Source organism: Protopterus annectens, chromosome 13.part0 (assembly GCF_019279795.1).
Source record: "Protopterus annectens isolate FY-2018-M chromosome 13.part0, PAN1.0, whole genome shotgun sequence".
Lineage (NCBI taxonomy): Eukaryota > Metazoa > Chordata > Ceratodontiformes > Protopteridae > Protopterus > Protopterus annectens.
Window position 1 is genome coordinate 189,281,156 of NC_056747.1, and position 18,697 is coordinate 189,299,852.

At 44.5% G+C, this 18,697-nt stretch overlaps 1 protein-coding gene across 1 annotated transcript in view; it reads right to left on the reverse strand.

The window, feature by feature from the left end:
• Nucleotides 1-18,697, reverse strand: part of GATAD2A (GATA zinc finger domain containing 2A) — a 1,922,743-nt gene that overhangs the window by 120,886 nt on the left and 1,783,160 nt on the right. Inside the window, exon 11 of the mRNA XM_044054781.1 lies at nt 17,878-18,070. Coding sequence (XP_043910716.1) covers nt 17,878-18,070 — 193 coding nt within the window. The remainder of the gene's footprint in view (nt 1-17,877; nt 18,071-18,697) is intronic.

Consider the following 18,697-nt stretch of genomic DNA (forward strand, 5'->3'; position numbering starts at 1 on the left):
GTTTGTTGAGGTACCACATAAAGTACAGTTGTGTACACTTACCATAAATGTAGATGTTCAAGTGCATTCACTGTTGCAGTCATCACATTTGGGTTATCTGCTTGCAATAGCCCTCAGTCGGCCTGATTAACAAAGTCTTGGGTCCTGCGTCGGTTTTTGTCTCAGCTTCCATGACGTCAGGTACTCAAGGATATAAAGCATGCAGCTGAAGCCACTACATCAGTTTTTTTGCCCCAGATGTCAGGTGCCCCCATAATGGGAAGCAATTATATATACATAAGGTTACACCTCCAACAAAAAAAGCAAATACACCAAAAAGCTTTAAACATAGTAAGCAAGAATAGAGGTATAGCCAACAGAAGTCAGGTGGCTGGAGGGAGGGTAACCAGGACTGCAACAGTGAATACACTCAAACATCTACATTTACGTTAAGTGTACACAACTGTACTATGTTCTCTGTGTTTCACTGTTGCAGTCATCACATTTGGGTAGATTCCCAAAACTAAGGATGGGAGGAGGTAATTAGATAGCATTAGGACCAGCTATAAGGCCCTGTAAGACTGCAGTGGCAAAGCCAGCTATGGATTAAGAGAAAATTGGCAAATGGTAATTTTTGGTGAAGGTATGTATGGAACACCAGGTAGCTTCTAGGATGTCCCTGGTAGGGACACCTCTGAGAAAGGCTGCAGAGGTAGATGCAGCCCTGGTTGAATGTGGTCTAATCCCCTGTGGGGTAGGTTTTCCATAGTGCTTATAGCAGAAATGAATGCAGTGGCCTATCCATTTAGAAATGGTTTGCTTTGAAATGGCCTTCCCCTCTGCCCCTGCAGCAAACGCAAACAGCTGCTGTTCAGATTTCCTGAAAGGTTTAGTCCTGTCCAAATAAAATCGAAGTTGTCTGTGCACATCTAAGGAGTGCAGAATTCACTCCCCCTTGTTCTGTGGATTAGAAAAGAAAGTTGGCAAATGAATGAACTGATTAAGGGCCACACTGGATACCACCTTGGGCATGAAGGAGGGATTGGTCCTGAGGGACACCCTGTCTACATGAAAAATGATGAAAGGCTCCACTGCCATGAGGGCCTGTAATTCAGACACCCTTCTTGCTGAAGTGATTGCTAAAAGGAAGACTGTTTACCAAGAGAGGAATTTCAACTCTGCATTTGCAGCTGGCTCAAAAGGAGGTAGAGTGAGTTTTTCCAATACAAAGTTAAGGTCCCAGGCTGGAGTAGGGGCTCTCCTGGGTGGTCTTAAGTTTTTGGCCCCTCTGAGGAACTGTTTCAGCAGTGGATGAGAAAAGAGGGGTGGGCCTGTGTTGTAATGCGCTGAAATGGCTGAGGCATGATCTTTGGTGGAGGAAAAGGAAAGGCCCTTGTGCAGCATCTCAGTTAAGTATTGAAGAATCTGAGGTAAATTGGGCATTGCAGTGTCCATCCCCTGACTTTGGTTCCAGGAACATAATCTTTTCCATTTTTCAGCATAGGATTTTCTAATACTAGGCCTTCTTGCCTCCAGAATGACAAACACTTGCTTACTGAGGGATGGTAACAGAGAGATTAGGTAATTAGCCAGGCTGCCAGGTTCAGTTCAGGGTTTGAAGCTGTGGATGCAGAATCTGGCCCTCCTGCTGGGGTAGATGCAGCCCTGGACAGCAGGGCAGGTGACTGAGGTAGGTGCCATGGTTCCAGCAGTGACACACTGCACAGAAGGGGGCAACAGTGTTGGCGTGGCCAGTCTGGTGCAATGAGAATCGTCCTTGGTTTGTCCTGTTTGATCTTTAGTAGTACCTTGGAGAGGGGGAAAGACAGGGCATCCACTTTCCAAGCTTGTTTGTGGGGAGTCCTTGTGCAGAACTTTTCCAATTGGTAGTTCTGGAGGGAGGCAAACAGGTCTATATCTGGACTTCCCCATTTGTTTCTCAACATGCTGAATATCTTTGGTTCCAGTTTACACTTGTGTGGGTCCATGAAGTTCCTGCTTAGGTCGTCTGCCAGTGTGTTTAGCTTTCCTGGCAGGACTTGAGCCTGTAGGTGCACTTGGTAGCTCAAGGCTGTGTTCCACAGAGCCATGGCTAGTCTGCAGAGAGGGTATGAATGAGTTCCCCCCTGCTTGTTTATGTACCACATAACAGTGGCGTTTATCCGTCTTTACCATTAATTGTCCTGGAAGGATGCGGTCCTTGAAGGATGTCAGAGCATTCTGTACAGCTAACATTTCTTTTTCATTGATATGCAGGTGCATTTGCCTTGGCTTTCATTTGCCCTGAATGCACTTCCCTGCCCAGTAAGCCCCCCATGCATAGTCTGATGACTCTGTTGTTAGGGTTTGGGCGGCAGGGGGTAGAGTGAATGGCAGTCCCTTGTTTTGGTGACAGGCATCTGCCCACCAAAGGAACTCTATCTGTAGACAAGGAATGATAATAATCATTGCTTCTAGATCCTGAGAATGTTGACGCCATAGGCTTTTTTACATACCACTGTAGTTTGCTCATATGCAGTCTTGCATATGGAATTAGAAGAATGCAGGAGGCCATGAACCCTAGGGCTTGCAGTATTTTCCTTGCAGATAGCTGGGTCTTTGTGGCCAGTAGTCTGAAGTAGGCTGTTAAATGAACTTGTTTTTCTGGCGCAAGAAAAGCCATCTGGGAAGCTGTGTCCAAGCTTGCTCCCAGGAATACAATGTGTTGGCAGGGTACAAGATGTGATTTCTTTTCGTTTATGGTGTACTCCAGAGAAGTTAGCAATTTCTGTACAAACGTCAGATGATTCAATAGTATGTCCTGGCTTTCTGCCTGAATTAGACAATCGTCCAGGTATGGATATATTTGGATATTTATTTGCCTGCAAAATGCAATGACTGGAGATAGGCACTTTGTGAATACCCTGGGCACAGTAGATAAGCCAAAGGGCAGTGCAGAGAACTGACAGTGCATGTAGCCTGCTTTGAAGCATTGGTATCTTCTGAAAGATTCCCTTGTTGGGATGTGCAGGTCGGCTTCCTTAAGTCCAGTGTTGCCAACCAGGCATCCTTCCCTAGCATAGGAAGCAGCTAGTGGAGACTTAGCATCTTGAATTTTGGGATCACCAAAAAGGAGTTTAGGATGGAGAGGTCCAGTATAGGACACCAGGAGTTTTCTTTTTTGGGCACCAGAAAAAGTCTTGAGTAGAAACCTTGTCCCTTTTTCCTCTTCTGGAACAGGTTGAATAGCCCTGATGCTTGAGAGAGTGAGAAATTTTCTTATGAGCCTCTGCCCACTGATTTGGGGGTAGGTCTGGCCAACCGTTTGGGGTTGGTAAGGAGTGAAAGTGGAATATGTATCCTTGGGAAACATTTAAAACCGATTTGTCATGGGTAATGAGTTCCCAATTTTTTGCTTGCCGGGCAATCTTTCCCCCTAATGGAACAGCCAGTTCTGCAGGGCTTGGAAGATTTAAAGTTAAGTCATTGAGACAGTTTATCATAGGGGGGAGTCTTACCACTCCCTGCTTTGGAAGTGGGAGCCCCCCACTGCTTAGCCCTGTGAGTACCGTGGGACTGAAGCCTGGGTGTTCTGCTGATTCTGGGTTTGGACTGAGAAGGCATGGAAGAGGCAGGAAAGGACCAATTTTTAGAGGGCCAATGCCTACTAAATCTGGGAGGCTGTACTTGCAGGAAATCTTTAACAATTTGCATAGATTTAGCTTTTTCCTCCATCTTTTTAAGTACTACTACTGCTTTGTTGCCAAACAGGCAGTCTTGGTTTAAGGGAGCATCCAGCAATTTAGCTTTAACATAATCTGGCAAAGATTGCTCCTTAAGCCAATCATGCCTTCTAAGTACAGACCCAGTGACAAAAGCCCTGCAAGATGCCTCTAAGGAATAAAACCACATTGCAAAGTATGTTTTCCAACTTGTTCAGCAGAATGCATTAAATCCTGTAAATCTTTATTTTCAGCACAGTCAGGAATCAACATAATTTTCTGTTTAAGCAATCCAATAATATGCTGCTGATACTTTAATATATGAAACTGGCAGATTAAGGCCCTAATGGCTAAGGTTGCAGAAGTGTATACCTTCTTACCCCATCTATCCAGCGCCCTGGAATCTCTAACAGAGGGGTTAGGATTTTTGGCAGCAGTAGCCGTAATGCCCTTGGGTCCCTGTGAAATGGTCTCCAGATCAGCAGTAGGATTTTTAAAAAGGAACTTGAGAGTCAGGAACCCAGTAATATCTATCAGACTTTCTGGGAGCAGGAGGTAGAGTGTCAGGGGCCAAGCTAGATTCCGAAAAGGCATCATCAACTATGTCCAGTACAGGGGGGATAGCCAACGGCCTGTGTTGGGGCAGGAGTAGGAAATCCCTAGGCCCCCTTTTAGAATCAGATTAATCCTGGCCTTCCCAGCAAAAATGCTCTCTAAGAGCATGCAAGGTTTCACCAAAAGAGAAATCCTCTGTAGGGGAAGCAGAGGGAATACAGTCCTCTGCATCAGAATCCGCATAGGTAGATAAAGGTAAATCCAGGTCATCAGAGGAAACAAAAGTACAGTTGTGTACACTTACCATAAATGTAGATGTTCAAGTGTCTTCACTGTTGCAGTCATCACTGTAGGGTTCTCCCCTGCCGGCAGGCGGTCGGCCAGAATCCCAAAGTCTGGGTCCGGCGCCGGCTGCTCAGCCATGCTCCCTGACGTCAGTGTGCCAGGAGTACAAAACTGGCAGCCAGCGCCATGTTCTCCAGTTTTTCTTGCCCCAGATGTCAGGTGATCCAAAATGAGAATAACCTCATACCCTTGTGCAAATACAACTCAGAAGGGTGAAGAAGGGAATCACACAAAAGAAAAAATAAGAGGGGACAGGAGGGAGAGTAACCCAGACTGCAACAGTGAAGACACTCGAACATCTACATTTATGGTAAGTGTACACAACTGTACTATGTTCATCGTGTTTCACTGTTGCAGTCATCACTGTAGGGTTGAATCCCAAAGCAGAATAAAAGGGAGGTGGTCATAAAGTAGAGGGGGCGGCTAAAAGGCCCTGCAAAACAGCAGAAGCAAAGCCTGCCCTAGACTGAGTAGAGAGGTAGATTGTAGTGCTTAGAAAAAGTATGCACTGAACTCCAAGTTGCAGCTTCCAAAATGTCTTTGGGTAGGAACTCCCCTGAGGAAGGCAGCTGAAGTGGCAGCAGCCCTGGTAGAGTGAGTCCTTATACTCCCTGGGATCTGCTTTCCATGGTGTGAATAACAAAATCTGATTCCATGAGCAATCCATTTAGAAATGGTCTGTTTTGAAATGGCTTTGCCGTGGGAATTGAAAGCATAAGAAACAAACAATTGCTCTGATTTCCTGATGTCCTTGGTTCTGTCCAGGTAAAAACATAGTTGTCTGTGTACATCCAAGGAATGCAAGATCCTTTCCCCCTTATTTTGAGGACTGGAGAAAAAAGTTGGCAGGTGAATAGTTTGATTTAAAGCCACTTTGGAAACCACCTTAGGCATGAAAGTAGGATTAGTCCTTAAAGACACCTTGTCTTGGTGAAAAATAATGTAAGGTTCCACAGCCACATGAGAGCTTGCAACTCCGAAACTCTCCTGGCAGAGGTCAGAGCTAACAGGATGGCTGTCTTCCATGATAAAAACTTGATGTCAGATGTGGCAGCAGGCTCAAAAGGAGGTAAGGTGAGTTTTTCCAGGACATAGTTGAGATCCCAGGCAGGAATGGGTGGAGATCTAGGGGGCCTTAAATTCTTAGCTCCTCTGAGAAACTGTCTCATGAGCTGATGGGAAAAGATTGTAGGGTCTGTATTATAATGAGCAGAGATAGCAGAGGCATGTATCTTTATGGAAGAGAACCTTATGTAATAGGTCTGTCAGATAAAGTAAAATCAGAGGAATATTAGGAATAAGAGGATCCGAATCCTGAGCCAGCATCCAGGTGCAAAATCTTTTCCATTTTCCTGCATAAGATTTTCTAGTGCTAGGACGTCTGGCTTCTAAAATGACATCCATAACCTGTTTGGGTAGGAGAGAATGAATCCTAGACCCTGGATTAGCCAGGCAGCCAGGCTGAGAGTTTTGACATGGGAGTGCAGAACCTGACCCTGGTATTGGGACAGAAGGTTCGGAGTTTGAGGTAAAACCCAAGGGGGCTCCTGAGAAAAGCTTTTCAGTGTTGGATACCAAAACTGTCAAGGCCAATTTGGGGCCAGTAAAATTATCATCTTGGGCTTGTCCTGCTTGATCTTTAATAACACCCGTGGAAGAAGAGGTAGAGGTGGGAAGGCATACCCCGAGAGGTTTCTCCAACTGAAAGATAGTGCATCCACTTTCCATGATAGTTCGTGGAATGTCCTTGTGCAAAAAATCTGTAGTTGATGGTTGAGGTGGGATGCAAAAAGATCTATGTTCAGAATCTTCTCAAGTTCCTGGGATTCACTGTGAACATAAAAAGGTCAAATTTGACACCCTCACAACAGATAACTTTTCTGGGTGCTCTTCTAAACACAACAACCCAGATGGCATTTCTGACATCCGAAAAACAATTACAGCTGGCTTCAACTTTCAAAACCTTGGCGTCACTAACTCAGCTATCTGCAAGGAAATTCCTGCAGGCTTTGGGTTACATGGCCTCCTGCATCCTTCTCATACCATATGCAAGACTACATACGAGGAAAATAGTGGTACCTAAAGTGTATGGTCCCAGCATTGCCACAGTTTAGACACACAGATCACTGTCCTGCCCTGTCTTCAAAAAGAATTCCTTTGGTGGTCCAAGGCATGTATTCAAAACAAAGGGAAAGCCTTCAGTCTGCCTCCAGCCAGCCAGATGCTAACCACGGGCGCCTCAGATTACGCTTGGGGAGCCCATTTGCAGGGCACATGTCTGCAGGGCCTTTGGACAAAGGCTCAGAAGCACCTGCATATCAATTTAAAGGAAATGTTAGCTGTTCAGAGCACTCTATTGGCCTTCAGGAATCTTCTACAACCAGGACAACTACTGATACGGACAGACAACACCACAGTTATGTGGTACATAAACAAGCAAGGGGGTTCACACTCCTACCCCCTTTGCAGACTAGCCATGAATCTATGGAACACAGCTCTAGCTTGCAAAATGGACCTACAAGCTCAGTATCTACCAGGGAAACAAAACATCCTGGCAGACAGTCTGAGCAGGAACCTGTCAGACCCACACGAATGGATGCTGGACACCGAAATATTCAAGATGATTACAGCAGCCTGACGACGGCCGAACCTGAAGCTGGCTCTGCTTGTTCAACATCATCTGTTTTGGACCTCGGAGGCCTGTCTTTATCCTTGCGTCGTTTGTGAACTCCGGTAGTCAGAAGCGTGTCCGACGACATTTTGTAATTAAATAGCCTACCGAAGTAATGATATGCAAAATGGTACCTTCGTTTAATCGTACATTGATTAAATCTAGCACAAAACCGACAACTAGCTACGTTGTGGTCAGGGCCTAAGCAAGGAATACAGTAAGAATGAAAATCCTTATGAGGTATTTGCTTCCCACATGAAATACAATTATCAACTTTTTCTGACATCAGACTGGAGCAAGAAAAAAGTTTCCCCAACGGGGTACTTAGCTTTGAAAAGGAGAAGAAAGTCTTCGGACTGAAGTGCGTAAGAAAAAATTGTCAGGAGTCAGCCGACCGGCACTTGAGAACTGCTTTCACCGCACGGCAAGAAAGACTGGAGAACATGGCGTCGGCTGCCAGTTTTGTACTCCTGGCGCACTGACGTCAGGGAGCATGGCTGAGCAGCCAACGCCGGACCCAGACTTTGGGATTCTGGCCGATCGAGGACTGCCTGCCGGCAGGGGAGAACCCTACAGTGATGACTGCAACAGTGAAACACGATGAACATCTTCAGAATCCTGATCAGAAGAATCAGAAGAAAACTCAGTCCTAGGTCTCTTAGAGGGGGAAGGTTGGCTTCCCAATATGGTCTTCAGCCATTCTTATAATTTTATGACCATGCGGTCTGGGCGTCTGTTTTTCAGGCATGGATCGAGTTTTAGGCTTTGAAAAAGAAGATGACGTCTGTTTAATATGCAAGTCAGTAGGCCTGAATACACCCTCAGAAGCTGGTGCCTGCACACCGGCTCCGGACCCATCCGAGGTAGAGACATCCGCAGGTTCCACAGTTGAAGCATCTCGCAACATACCAATCTCCGAATGGATCTCAGTAGAAGCCTGCGAATCTGAATTAGAGGGTATCAGGGGCTGCAAAAGTGCCTTACTGAGTACTGCCGACTAGCTTAGGAGAAGCGTCGTCGGCAGCTTTGGACCTATGCGGTCTTTATCTTTCTATTTTTTCGGAATGTCAGCAGTCGGGTGGCTTAGGTGGATAGTTGAACCGAGTACCAAAATATTTAGAAGCTTAAATAAACCTACGACGAATAGTTTGCTGTTTAAATAAGGCACAAAACCGACAGCGAGGTACGTCCTGGTCAGGGCCTAGGCAAGGAATGCAGTAAGAATGAAAATCTTTATGAGGTATTTGCTTTCCACAAGAAATACAATTATTGACTTTTACTGACATCAGTTTAGAGCAAGAAAAAGTTTCCCTAACGGGGTACTTAACTTAGTTGAAGACTTCCGTTCTGAAACTCGAAAATGAAAATTTCTGGAGTCGGTCGACCGGCACTTGCGAACTGCTTTTTTGCTTCGGGCACTGCACGGCAAGAAAGACTGATGTAACGGCATCGGCTACATGCTTTATACCCCCTGACTACCTGACGTCATGGAAGATGAGACAGCAACTGACGTAGGACCCAAGACTTTGTTAATCAGACCGACTGAGGGCTACTGCAAGCAGATAACCTAAATGTGATGACTGCAACAGTGAAACACGAAGAACATCAGTGGCATTGTCAGTCACTATCAGGAGCACTCCTGGTACAAAAGAAAGGGAATAAACATCTTTAGAGCTAGGAAGACTGCTGTCATTTCCCTGATACTGATGTGTTTGGCCTGTAGAGAAGGGTTCCACTTTTCTTGAACTCTGTAGGACGTCAGTGTCACCCCCCCCCCCAACCTGAATCTGAGGCATCTGTATGCATTGTTTGGGTTGGGGTGGGGGGTTGGAGTGTGAGTCCCAGGTTTAGTTGGACTTGCTGGATCCACCAGCTGATTTCTGTCTTTAGACAGGGAAGGAGGGGAATAACCTTTTCTAAGTGATATAGGTGCTGCGACCAAATGTTTCTGAGGTACCACTGTAGCTTGCGCAAGTACATTCTGGCCAGAAGTAGCATGGGGATGGTTGCTGCCATTATGCCCAGGAGATGAAGAAATTGCCTTGCCATCACCTGGGAGTGTCGGGTTTCCTGGAAGTGGGAAATCAGGGAGAGAATCTTGTCCTATGGGAAAAAGACCTTCATTTTGTCTGTTCTGATTCTGCAGCCTAGGAAAATCTTGTCCAGTCTTGGGTTCAATGAGGACGTTGGGAGGTTGATGGTGAACCCTAGATTTTGCAGAAGGGACATGGTGAAGTGCCGATGCCTTGAGAGGGTATCTCTGGGCTCTGACAGGATTAGGATGTCATCCAGATATGGGTAAATCTGGATTCCCTGAGTTCTGCAGAAGGCAATGGCTGGGGCTACGCACTTTGTAAAGACTCAGGGGGGGGGGGCAGTGGATAAACCAAAGGGCAAAGCAGTAAATTGGAAATGAGAGAAAGGTCCAGAGAAATGCAGGAACTGTCTGTGGGAAGCCCCGATGGGTATGTGCAGGTAGGGTGCTTTTAGGTCCAGGGTGGCCACAAAGGCCTTGGCTGGAATGAGAGGGAGCAGAGTGGGGAGTGATAGTATTTTGAAGGAGGGTACCTGAAGGTGTAGATTTAGAAAGGAAAGGTCTAAGATGGGTCTCCAGGGCCCATCTTTTTTGGGGACTAGGAAGAGTCGGGAGTAGAATCCCTTTCTTTCCTGTCCTGAGGGGACAGGTTCTTATGGTGCCTAGCTTTAGCAGGTTTGACAAAACTTATGGCAGGAGATGAACCTGTTTTTTTGGGGGGAAATGGAATACCTTTCCTGGGTGTTTTTTCTTTCCAGGATAAGAAGTAACCTTTTTGGATAATGGATAGGACCCATTGGTCTGTGGTGATGGATTGCCAGAGGGGGAGACAGTGGGGGAAGGCGTGCAGAAAGTGGTAGGTGGGCAAGGCAGTCACGCATTATTGGGACCTCCTCTGTCCTGAAAGGATTGTCTGGGCTGAGGAGCAGGTGCAGTAGGCCTGGATGTGGTAGGTCTTCTTGCCCCTCTTCTAGATCTGGAAGAGTAAGCAGCTGTCTGAAGAGGATTACGCCTTACAAAGGTGGTTTTAGCAGGGTAGTTCCTATAACACTTGGGAAGGGGGGGACACCAGCAGACGTTTGATGTCCTGTAATTCTTTACTTTTTTCCTGCTGATTCTTGAAAAGGTCTGCAGATTGTTTACCAAAAAGGAAATCATGATCCAGGGGGGCGTCCAAGACCTTGGACTTGAAGTCTTCTGGTAGATTTTGTAGTTTCAGCCAGGAGTACCTCCTGAGGGCAGAGGCAGATGCTGCAGAACGGGCAGATGCTTCTGAAGCATCGTAGCTGCATATGATGACTGCCTGGCTACCTGCTGAACCAAGGACAGTTTGGAAGTAATGTCAGTCTTAATGGAGCTGTCAGGACTGGAACCCAGCATGAAGGAGGCTTGAGACACTTAGTCTAGAGTATACTTAGTCATGTGGGTCTGATAATTTATGGCTCTGAAAACCAAAACGGAGGATGTGTATACCTTCTTTCCCATCCTATCCATATATTTGCTATCTTTATCTGTGGGTAGGAGGAAGGCGGAAGGCAGCAGTCTAGACTGTTCATCAGGAGCGGTGGCAATTACAGCTGGGTCTACCAAGGGTGGTTTAACTAGGAATTGTTGCTCCTCTGGCACTTCATAGAAGCAGTCAGAACACTTAGGGGCTGGAGGCTGGGAGTGTGGGGCCTTAGAAGCTGAATTAAAGGCATCCAAGTAAGCAGGTAGAACTGGAGGGACAGCCGAAGGAGAGGGTGATTTCATTTGAAGCAGCTCAGTACCTCTTTTGTGTATCAGTCATTTGGGAAGTATCCCATTTGAAGTAATCTTTCATCTTGGTGATGGTCTCACCAAATGTAATCTCCTCAGGTGGAGAATCCCCTTCCACAGATTCCTCATCAGGAGAACACTCCTGGAAAGAAGCAATCTGGGATGTACATGAAAGAGTCCTCTGAGGAAGAAAAAGAAGAATCATACTCTTCCTCCCTAACTTGACAGGTCATGGATAGGAGGGAAGAGGCCGATGCAGGCCTAGGGATCAGTAAAGGCAGAGTAGTGGAGGCTGAAGGCCTAAGGGCCAAAAGGCCTGCTTGAGAGAGGAAGTGAAGGCCTGCCAATCTGGTATGGCTTCTGTAGAGGAGAGGTACGCTTGTTTTTTTGCTGGGGTGGAAGTAGGAACCGGCCTGGTGTCAGGGTTTGAAGTAAACATTTCCGAAGTCTGGACCCCTGTCAGAGGTACCAAAGAAACAGGTTCCCCCTTGACATCGACAGTTGTTGGTGTCTGGCTAAGGCACAGAGGACGTGTTGGTCGTCGGCTGTACAACGGGCTTCCTCAAGGGACATCGTTGAAGTCGACAGATCCTCCGAGTGCACCTCAACTCCTAGATCGGCAGTGCATCGGGAAGCAGAGCGGTAGAAGATGAAGACCTAGGAATCTTGGCCTTCTTGCACAGAGGTTCGGGTGTGACCGCCGATGCAGAATCAATTCTAAGGGCTAACCGTTTAAGGCGCTGGTTTTCTAGGTAGAGGTTTAAAGCAGCCAGATGGCTGCGTAAGGTCTTCGGCACAAATGACTGACAAATTGAGCAGGAGGAATGACTGTGTTCCCAGCCTAAGCAAAAAAACACACACATCACGGGCATCTTTATGGGATATCTGGCACCCGCATTGGCACTTTCCCTTTTTACCCGACATCAGCTAAAGGCTGCAACGATCAAGCCTAAGCAATAACAACTGGCAAAACACGAAAAACAGAAACCCAACGGGTTACTTAGCTTTATTGATATGACGTCTGTGAAGGAGCAATCATACGATGTGTAGGGCGTCTGTGGCTGAAAAGTTCCGAGGATTCTGCATGCAGATGTCATATTTAAGGCCCCTGGTTTATGGCCTTGCGTCTGACGTCCCACGCATGCTGCAACAGCCAAGATGAAGCTTTTGTACAGGAGCCGACATACGAGTTGCCTGAGGGCAGGAAATCCCACAATTAGAATACTGCAACATAGGAATAGAAGGACATACACTACTGTCCCACTCCCTAAACACCTTTGGATGCTTTTTCCTCTTACGAGGGAGATCAGCAGCAGGACTGGATGCCACAGAGTGCAGAAGCCACAAATGCTCCTTTTCCTTATCCAAATATTTCTAGAGGGACTCTGCCCTATATTTTATAGTTCTAGAATTAAAAGGTAAACAATGGGATCCAGCTGGACTTGTTTGTGGTCTGGGCCCAGACAAAATAACTAGTGGAAGTCTCGATGAGAGAGATCTATTTTCCACACTCTACATACAAATCAGTCAACAAACATCTAATGAAATGCAATACAAACAATAAAGAACAGGAAGCTCCCAAACAGGGTACACAGCTTTAGATGCTCAACACCTAGCTTAGGACCAAAAGATGTACTGGATGAAGGATGTCTAAGACTCAGATGGCAAGAAAGAAATGAAGAAATGGTGCTCACTGCTGACCCTTTATCCACTGGTGTCTTCATGAGACTGATGGCATCTGATCGGCTTTAGGGGACGGGAAGAAAATTCCTGGAATTCGGGCCAACAAAGGGCTTCCAGTGTATTACATTCCAAACATTGCTACTGCAACAGTCAAGCACAATGAATATCAGTTGATACAGCTGACAAACCGCAACTCAAAGTCCTCCTTCACAGACTGGCAGCAAGACACTGAAAGAAGCCCATTTGCCCTTGAACACCAATATGTAGTCTTGTGCAGAGGTCATAGGTCAGACTTACAGGGCAAATGAAAGGCATCTAAGCTTCTGAAGGCTGGTCAGACATATAGTACATATCCTTCCAAGGATAGTGTATGTCAGCATTACTGCAGCAGTGTTCTAATGATGAACAGGCATGACAATGTAGTCATTACACTGAAAGTGGAATTATGCAAAAAAGTGAATTATCCATAAAAACCTCCAAGAAGAGCACAGACCTTCAACAAGAAAATGGCTTTCTGTAAAATTAGAAGTACAAGTCCTTTCCTGCCCAATGAAACAGCTTTTGCTGAACTGAAATAAAACCAACACCACTCAAAAGACTTTAAAATCATAACGTAAGAAACTGTCATGCTCTACTACTCCACAAAGTTTTAAAATAAAGCTGAACACAACACTAACAGAAGGCATTTTTAAAAAAGAGCTCATCATAACAGTGGATGCTTGAGTGTAAGAGATCAGTGCTATAATAAGATAGATTACCCCATGGGAGTTGGCCATATGTGGATGTTCACCCTACCATCAGAATTTTTGTGGATATCCTCATGAGTTAAGCTCCTCCATTAGCTAAGGGTGTCAGCATGATGCATGGCTAAAAACAAGCAGCAGCTTGCTCCACTTTGAAGTTGTTTTTCTTTTGTTTAGCCAAAAATAACAATTACTGAGTCCTGGCTGAGGAAACTATGCCCTGATCATCTGTAAAGACTCTGAGATAATGATGCTTGTGACATAGGAACCTGTGCTGGGCTCAAGTGGCACATATAAGGGACCCTAGTCCAATATGTCTAGTACTGACTAGTGCTTCTCTTCCTTTCTACCTCTTAATAAGCATGAACCAGGTGAACGGTCACCTGCACCTCTTCCCAAATCCTAAAAGAGAAGAAAAAATGAAGAGTACCTGCCCCTTCCTTCTCGTCCCCAGACTTTTCTCTCATCTGGACAGAGGCCAGCACAGAACTTAAAGGCATCCTAAGAGTTCATGCCATCAGCTTTAGGTTATCTCTCTTCCCCTCCCCCCACCACTTCAGGCCACCAAGCCCTCCCCCGTTGCTAATTACATCCGAGTGTTGGGTATGCAATGCGGATAAGTTGTATCATCATCCAATTTCCACCACAGATCATACACTAGAACACCCAAATGATAATCATCCCAGCTAGAGACTCCCATGCCCAGAGCTGCTAATTAAACCTGTGTTGCCTTGGCTTTAAATCAGGGCTTACCCTCTAAGCTATAGTACTAGCTACAATAGTAAGGTTTTCTTAATAAAAAAGTGAGCTACCTATAATCTTGGTTCAAAAGCGGTCAGGGTTAACTTTTTGATTGCAAAATTAAGGTCCTATGGGAGGTACTAGTTTTCAAGAGATTAAATGAAACATTCTTTTGAAAAACTGCTTTACTGTGGTGTGTAGGAATGTATATGGAGACGTACAACAGCTGAAAAGCACATGTTGAGACAAGACACAGGATAAACCCCCTTTATTAGGCATCAATCAGGTAGCAAAGGACAATAGCTTTTGTCAAAAAATTCTTCCATGAAGTATAATCATACTTAAAATCTCAAATCACATGGATAAATAAAACGTTTTAGTACTAGGTGCTTTGAAAAGTATACTTACAGGACCGAATGCCAACCTGAGGCTGGGGGTGCACCACAGCCCTCCATTCCTGGGTAATTAAAATACACTGCTGAAGTGGCAGAAGACCCTCCTTAGCCATTTGAAATAGCTGTGAAAACCATGGCTACCATGTGCCTATAAAGTGGCTATCAGGAGGACTTTGGCCCTGTTGACTATGACCTAAAGTCCTCTCAGAGAAAAGTGAAAAGCATTCACCTCTCCTGCTGTTTTACACTGGCACCAGTAGCAAAAGTGGAAGAGGAATACCACTGAAAGACCCCAAGTCTGTCTTAGCTAATGGAAGCATTTGGTATCAATCTTTTCATGCCAGTTGAACTTGGTCCTGCTTAACCTATTTACCACCATGTTTTGAGACACTGGGATAAGAGGTCCAGAGATGTAGTCCCAGAGACAAGCTGCTTCTCATGTCATCACAGCCAACCTGCACAACTGTTGAGACCACCTCCTTGACTGTATGTACCACATCATCATTATATTAGCTTATGACAACTCTTGCGTATATGGCTGCAAACACTGACCTAAACGTTTTTATAGCCAAAGATCAGTCCATGTTCTCCTTCAGGATGATGTCCCTGTATCTCAATGACTTGCTCCATTTTCCTTTAACTGTGTTAAATCTGTAACCTCACATCAGAAAGCCTGAAGCATCCACAGTTAGGGACTGCATCCTTACTGGAATATATGTAGGCTCTTGACTGAATTTCATTTGCTGGGTCCACCAAGACAATTCCTTCCTGACAGACAGGATCATTGGAATCATCTAATACTCTAATGCAGAGCTTGGTCTCGATGTTGTTACAGAATTCTGTGGTAACACTGAATCTTCATGTATACCTATGCTACTGGAACCATCAAGAATGGGAAGACATATGACCCCCCAATGCCTACAGGATGTTTTTGGCTGATGTGCAATTTCTGTGGCCAAAACAAGTTTTCAACTACAAGATCCTTGTATATGTCTAAAACAGCCCTCCGGAAAATCTCCAACTTCTATGAAGCCATATGGAAAATTGGCAAACTTAGGAAAAATCTCAAATCTTAACCAGTCCATATACTACTTCAAAGAATCCTGAAAAGTCCTTTGCAGATGACGACTGGATGACGCAGTCATCCAGGCAAAAACATACAAGTATCCACTGTGTCCGAAAGAAAGCAAAAACTGAAATCTAGCACTTCATAAACAACAAGGGAGCCTTAGAAAAGTAAAAAGACAGGCAAGTAAATTGCAAAAAGTCTTGTACCAACTTGAACCTGAGCAACTGTCTGAACTTTGTGGGTGTGTATGTGGAGACTTGTGTCTGAGGTCTTATATAACTAGTACTGCATTTGGAATCAGCAATAGCAATAAATGAGTTGAGGTTTAGCATTCTGAAATTCATTACTCTCAAAAACTTGTTTAGTCCTGAGAAATGAGAACTGGTCTTTATGGGCCTTGATACCAGGAAGACCCTGGAAATAAAACCCTTTTCCATGCTCCTCTTGAGGAACTTTCACTACTTATCCACAAGACAGAGAAGTTGATCTAGGATGGCTGCGTCTGTTGGGGTTATTCGGAGGAACTGGAGGTATCATCATAAAAAGCAGGAACAGCCTTTTACTCCTGTGTGTTGCCTACAGAAATAGGTTCACAGATTAGTACTAGGCTAACTGCCATTGTGGGCCATTTTAAGACTAGCCAATTACCCCATGTGAGAATAAAACCATGCACCTTGTGTCTGCAAGGTAAGCACCTTAACCATTATGCCAACCTGCCACCCTAAAATAATCTTTTAACTGTTGGTAGTCAGACTTGATCAGTTCACGCTGAAGTGCAAAAACATAATTATTTAGGAGGTCAGAAGAGGAGAGAGAAGGAAGGAAGGGAAAAGGCTCTGGGGTGGCCACATTCTTTCTGTAGAAGAGGTGACTTTCCCCCTCTACTATACCTTATTGCCTACCTTTACACTTGCTACCTGTCCAGGCTTTTTGTTTTGTACTTCTCTCCTGTAAGTCATTTATGCCTGAAACAGTGCACTTCTGTTCACTTCATTAAAAATGGCAAGTGCTTGTTAGTGTAACTTTGTTTACACGCTGAGTTACACAGTGCAAATGGTGGATAAAAAGTTATTTCACTGACCCTAAAGTTTTCCCTCTTTCCTCCAATTTTTTGAAAATCTCTTGGAAAGAAGGACAAAACAACAAGCCTCCACCTACAAAAGCATCACAACTGCTCCTGTATGTCCCACGACTACAACCTTAATCATGCACATCACTTGATTAGAGCACCAGCTTCTGTTGCTCTGCTACTAAACACTGAATGCAACGGAATCCATAGATGCGAAAATTTAAATTAAGAAAGACAAAAACATCTGAACTTGTATAGCATTTCATATAGATATTCAAGAAATTTAATTCAGGTAAACAGTGCATTTAGAGACCACTACTGCTGGGAATGTTTGGGGTTATCAAGAAGTAGAAAAGAATCAGTACCGCTCTCATTCCTGGTTGTCTACTTGCTTCTGAGAGACATTATTGGATGCATGGCACAGACTACCAAATTATATTAAAGCAAACACTAGGCTAGATATTTTTAAGAACTTGCACATTTATTACAGGAATGACTGTTGGTATACTGACAGGCTAGAAGGGCATTAACTGCCCATGCCTGAAACATTTGCACGTATGTATGTAGCACACTAACCAAATTTTATGACCCAGGCAGTGCTCAAAAGATGGACAAAAGCTCTAGAAGTCACTAAGCTAAGGGTCGATGCCTACCTTTCACCAAGTCCCACGAATAATGATTTATACTGCAGTATTGATCCATATAATTAAGATCTCTTGTTGATTGCAGGAGGACTAAAGATTGTAGCACTATTCTAAGCAAAGAGTGGCTCAAAACACCTTGCATGCACATCTGTAATCAGTCACAACACTTTGGGTTTTATCACAGTTCTGCTCACGAAAAATAAATGTTGATCCAGAAGACTGTAAATAATGACAATCCACCCTGAGGACAATGATACTGAAATATTACCTACCCCAAAGATTCTGAAGTGGCAAGGAAATACGGAAGCATCCACAGTTAGTAATCATCACCAAAGCAAAAAGACATTAAACCATTACCCCACACAGAAAAATCCCAAAAGTAGGAAAGAAAAGTCCCAGATTCAACCAGAAGAAATGTGATGGTGAGAAAGAAGGATGCCGATGAAGGTAAATTGACAAAAAGAGTTAAAATGTGATGATTAAATCTACCTGAACCGATGGGGGTCTGCTTCTTCCAGGTGGTAGGTGTGATGATGTTTCCTTTGTTCAGAGGTCTCTCGAAATGCTTACCTGGCCTGGTTACAAGTGCGGCTGCATTCTGCAGTTTGGGAGGCGGACTGAACGTATGTAACACTCCTCTGTTACTGGGTAGGGGACCTCTAGGCAGCTGGACTGAACTTTGCTGATGTAAAACAAAAATGAAATTGAAGTTAGCATAACACTTTATGGCAGTGTTACTGTAATACAAATTTTACATTTTAAAGTGCTTTCAGAGGGTCACATGTTTAAATTCAAGAGAATGAGTATGCATCAGACTTACTTTACTAAACCTAGTCCACTGTCTTTATACCTTTAACAAGCAGTTTAAATGACTCACTTATCAGAAATGAAAAAGATTAAACACTTGTTAAAGTACACACAAGCCCTTATTTATCAGCTGATCATCTTAAGTACTGCTGTCCTGCACCCCTTCTATGAAGAACCTTCAAAAAAGAGAGTCACTCTCCTCTTTGGCCTAAGCATGGTAACTCTGTACCAAGGTTATACCGAAATAATTTCCCAGTTTTTCACCTCTGCTCAAACTTGACATTACTGGCAAGGAAACACACTAAACACACTGAACTATAAGGGTAAACTTAAGTTGTTCAGATTTCTGGCGCATCTCAGGCTGTTTACCAAACCAATCCATTCAAAGGGCAGATACAATAACAAATCTAATGTGAATGTTAACATGATGAATTCTTGACAGGGGGTGGGGTGCTGAAATGGAAAATCGATTTCAAAAACTCTTCAAACAGCTGGTGTGAAC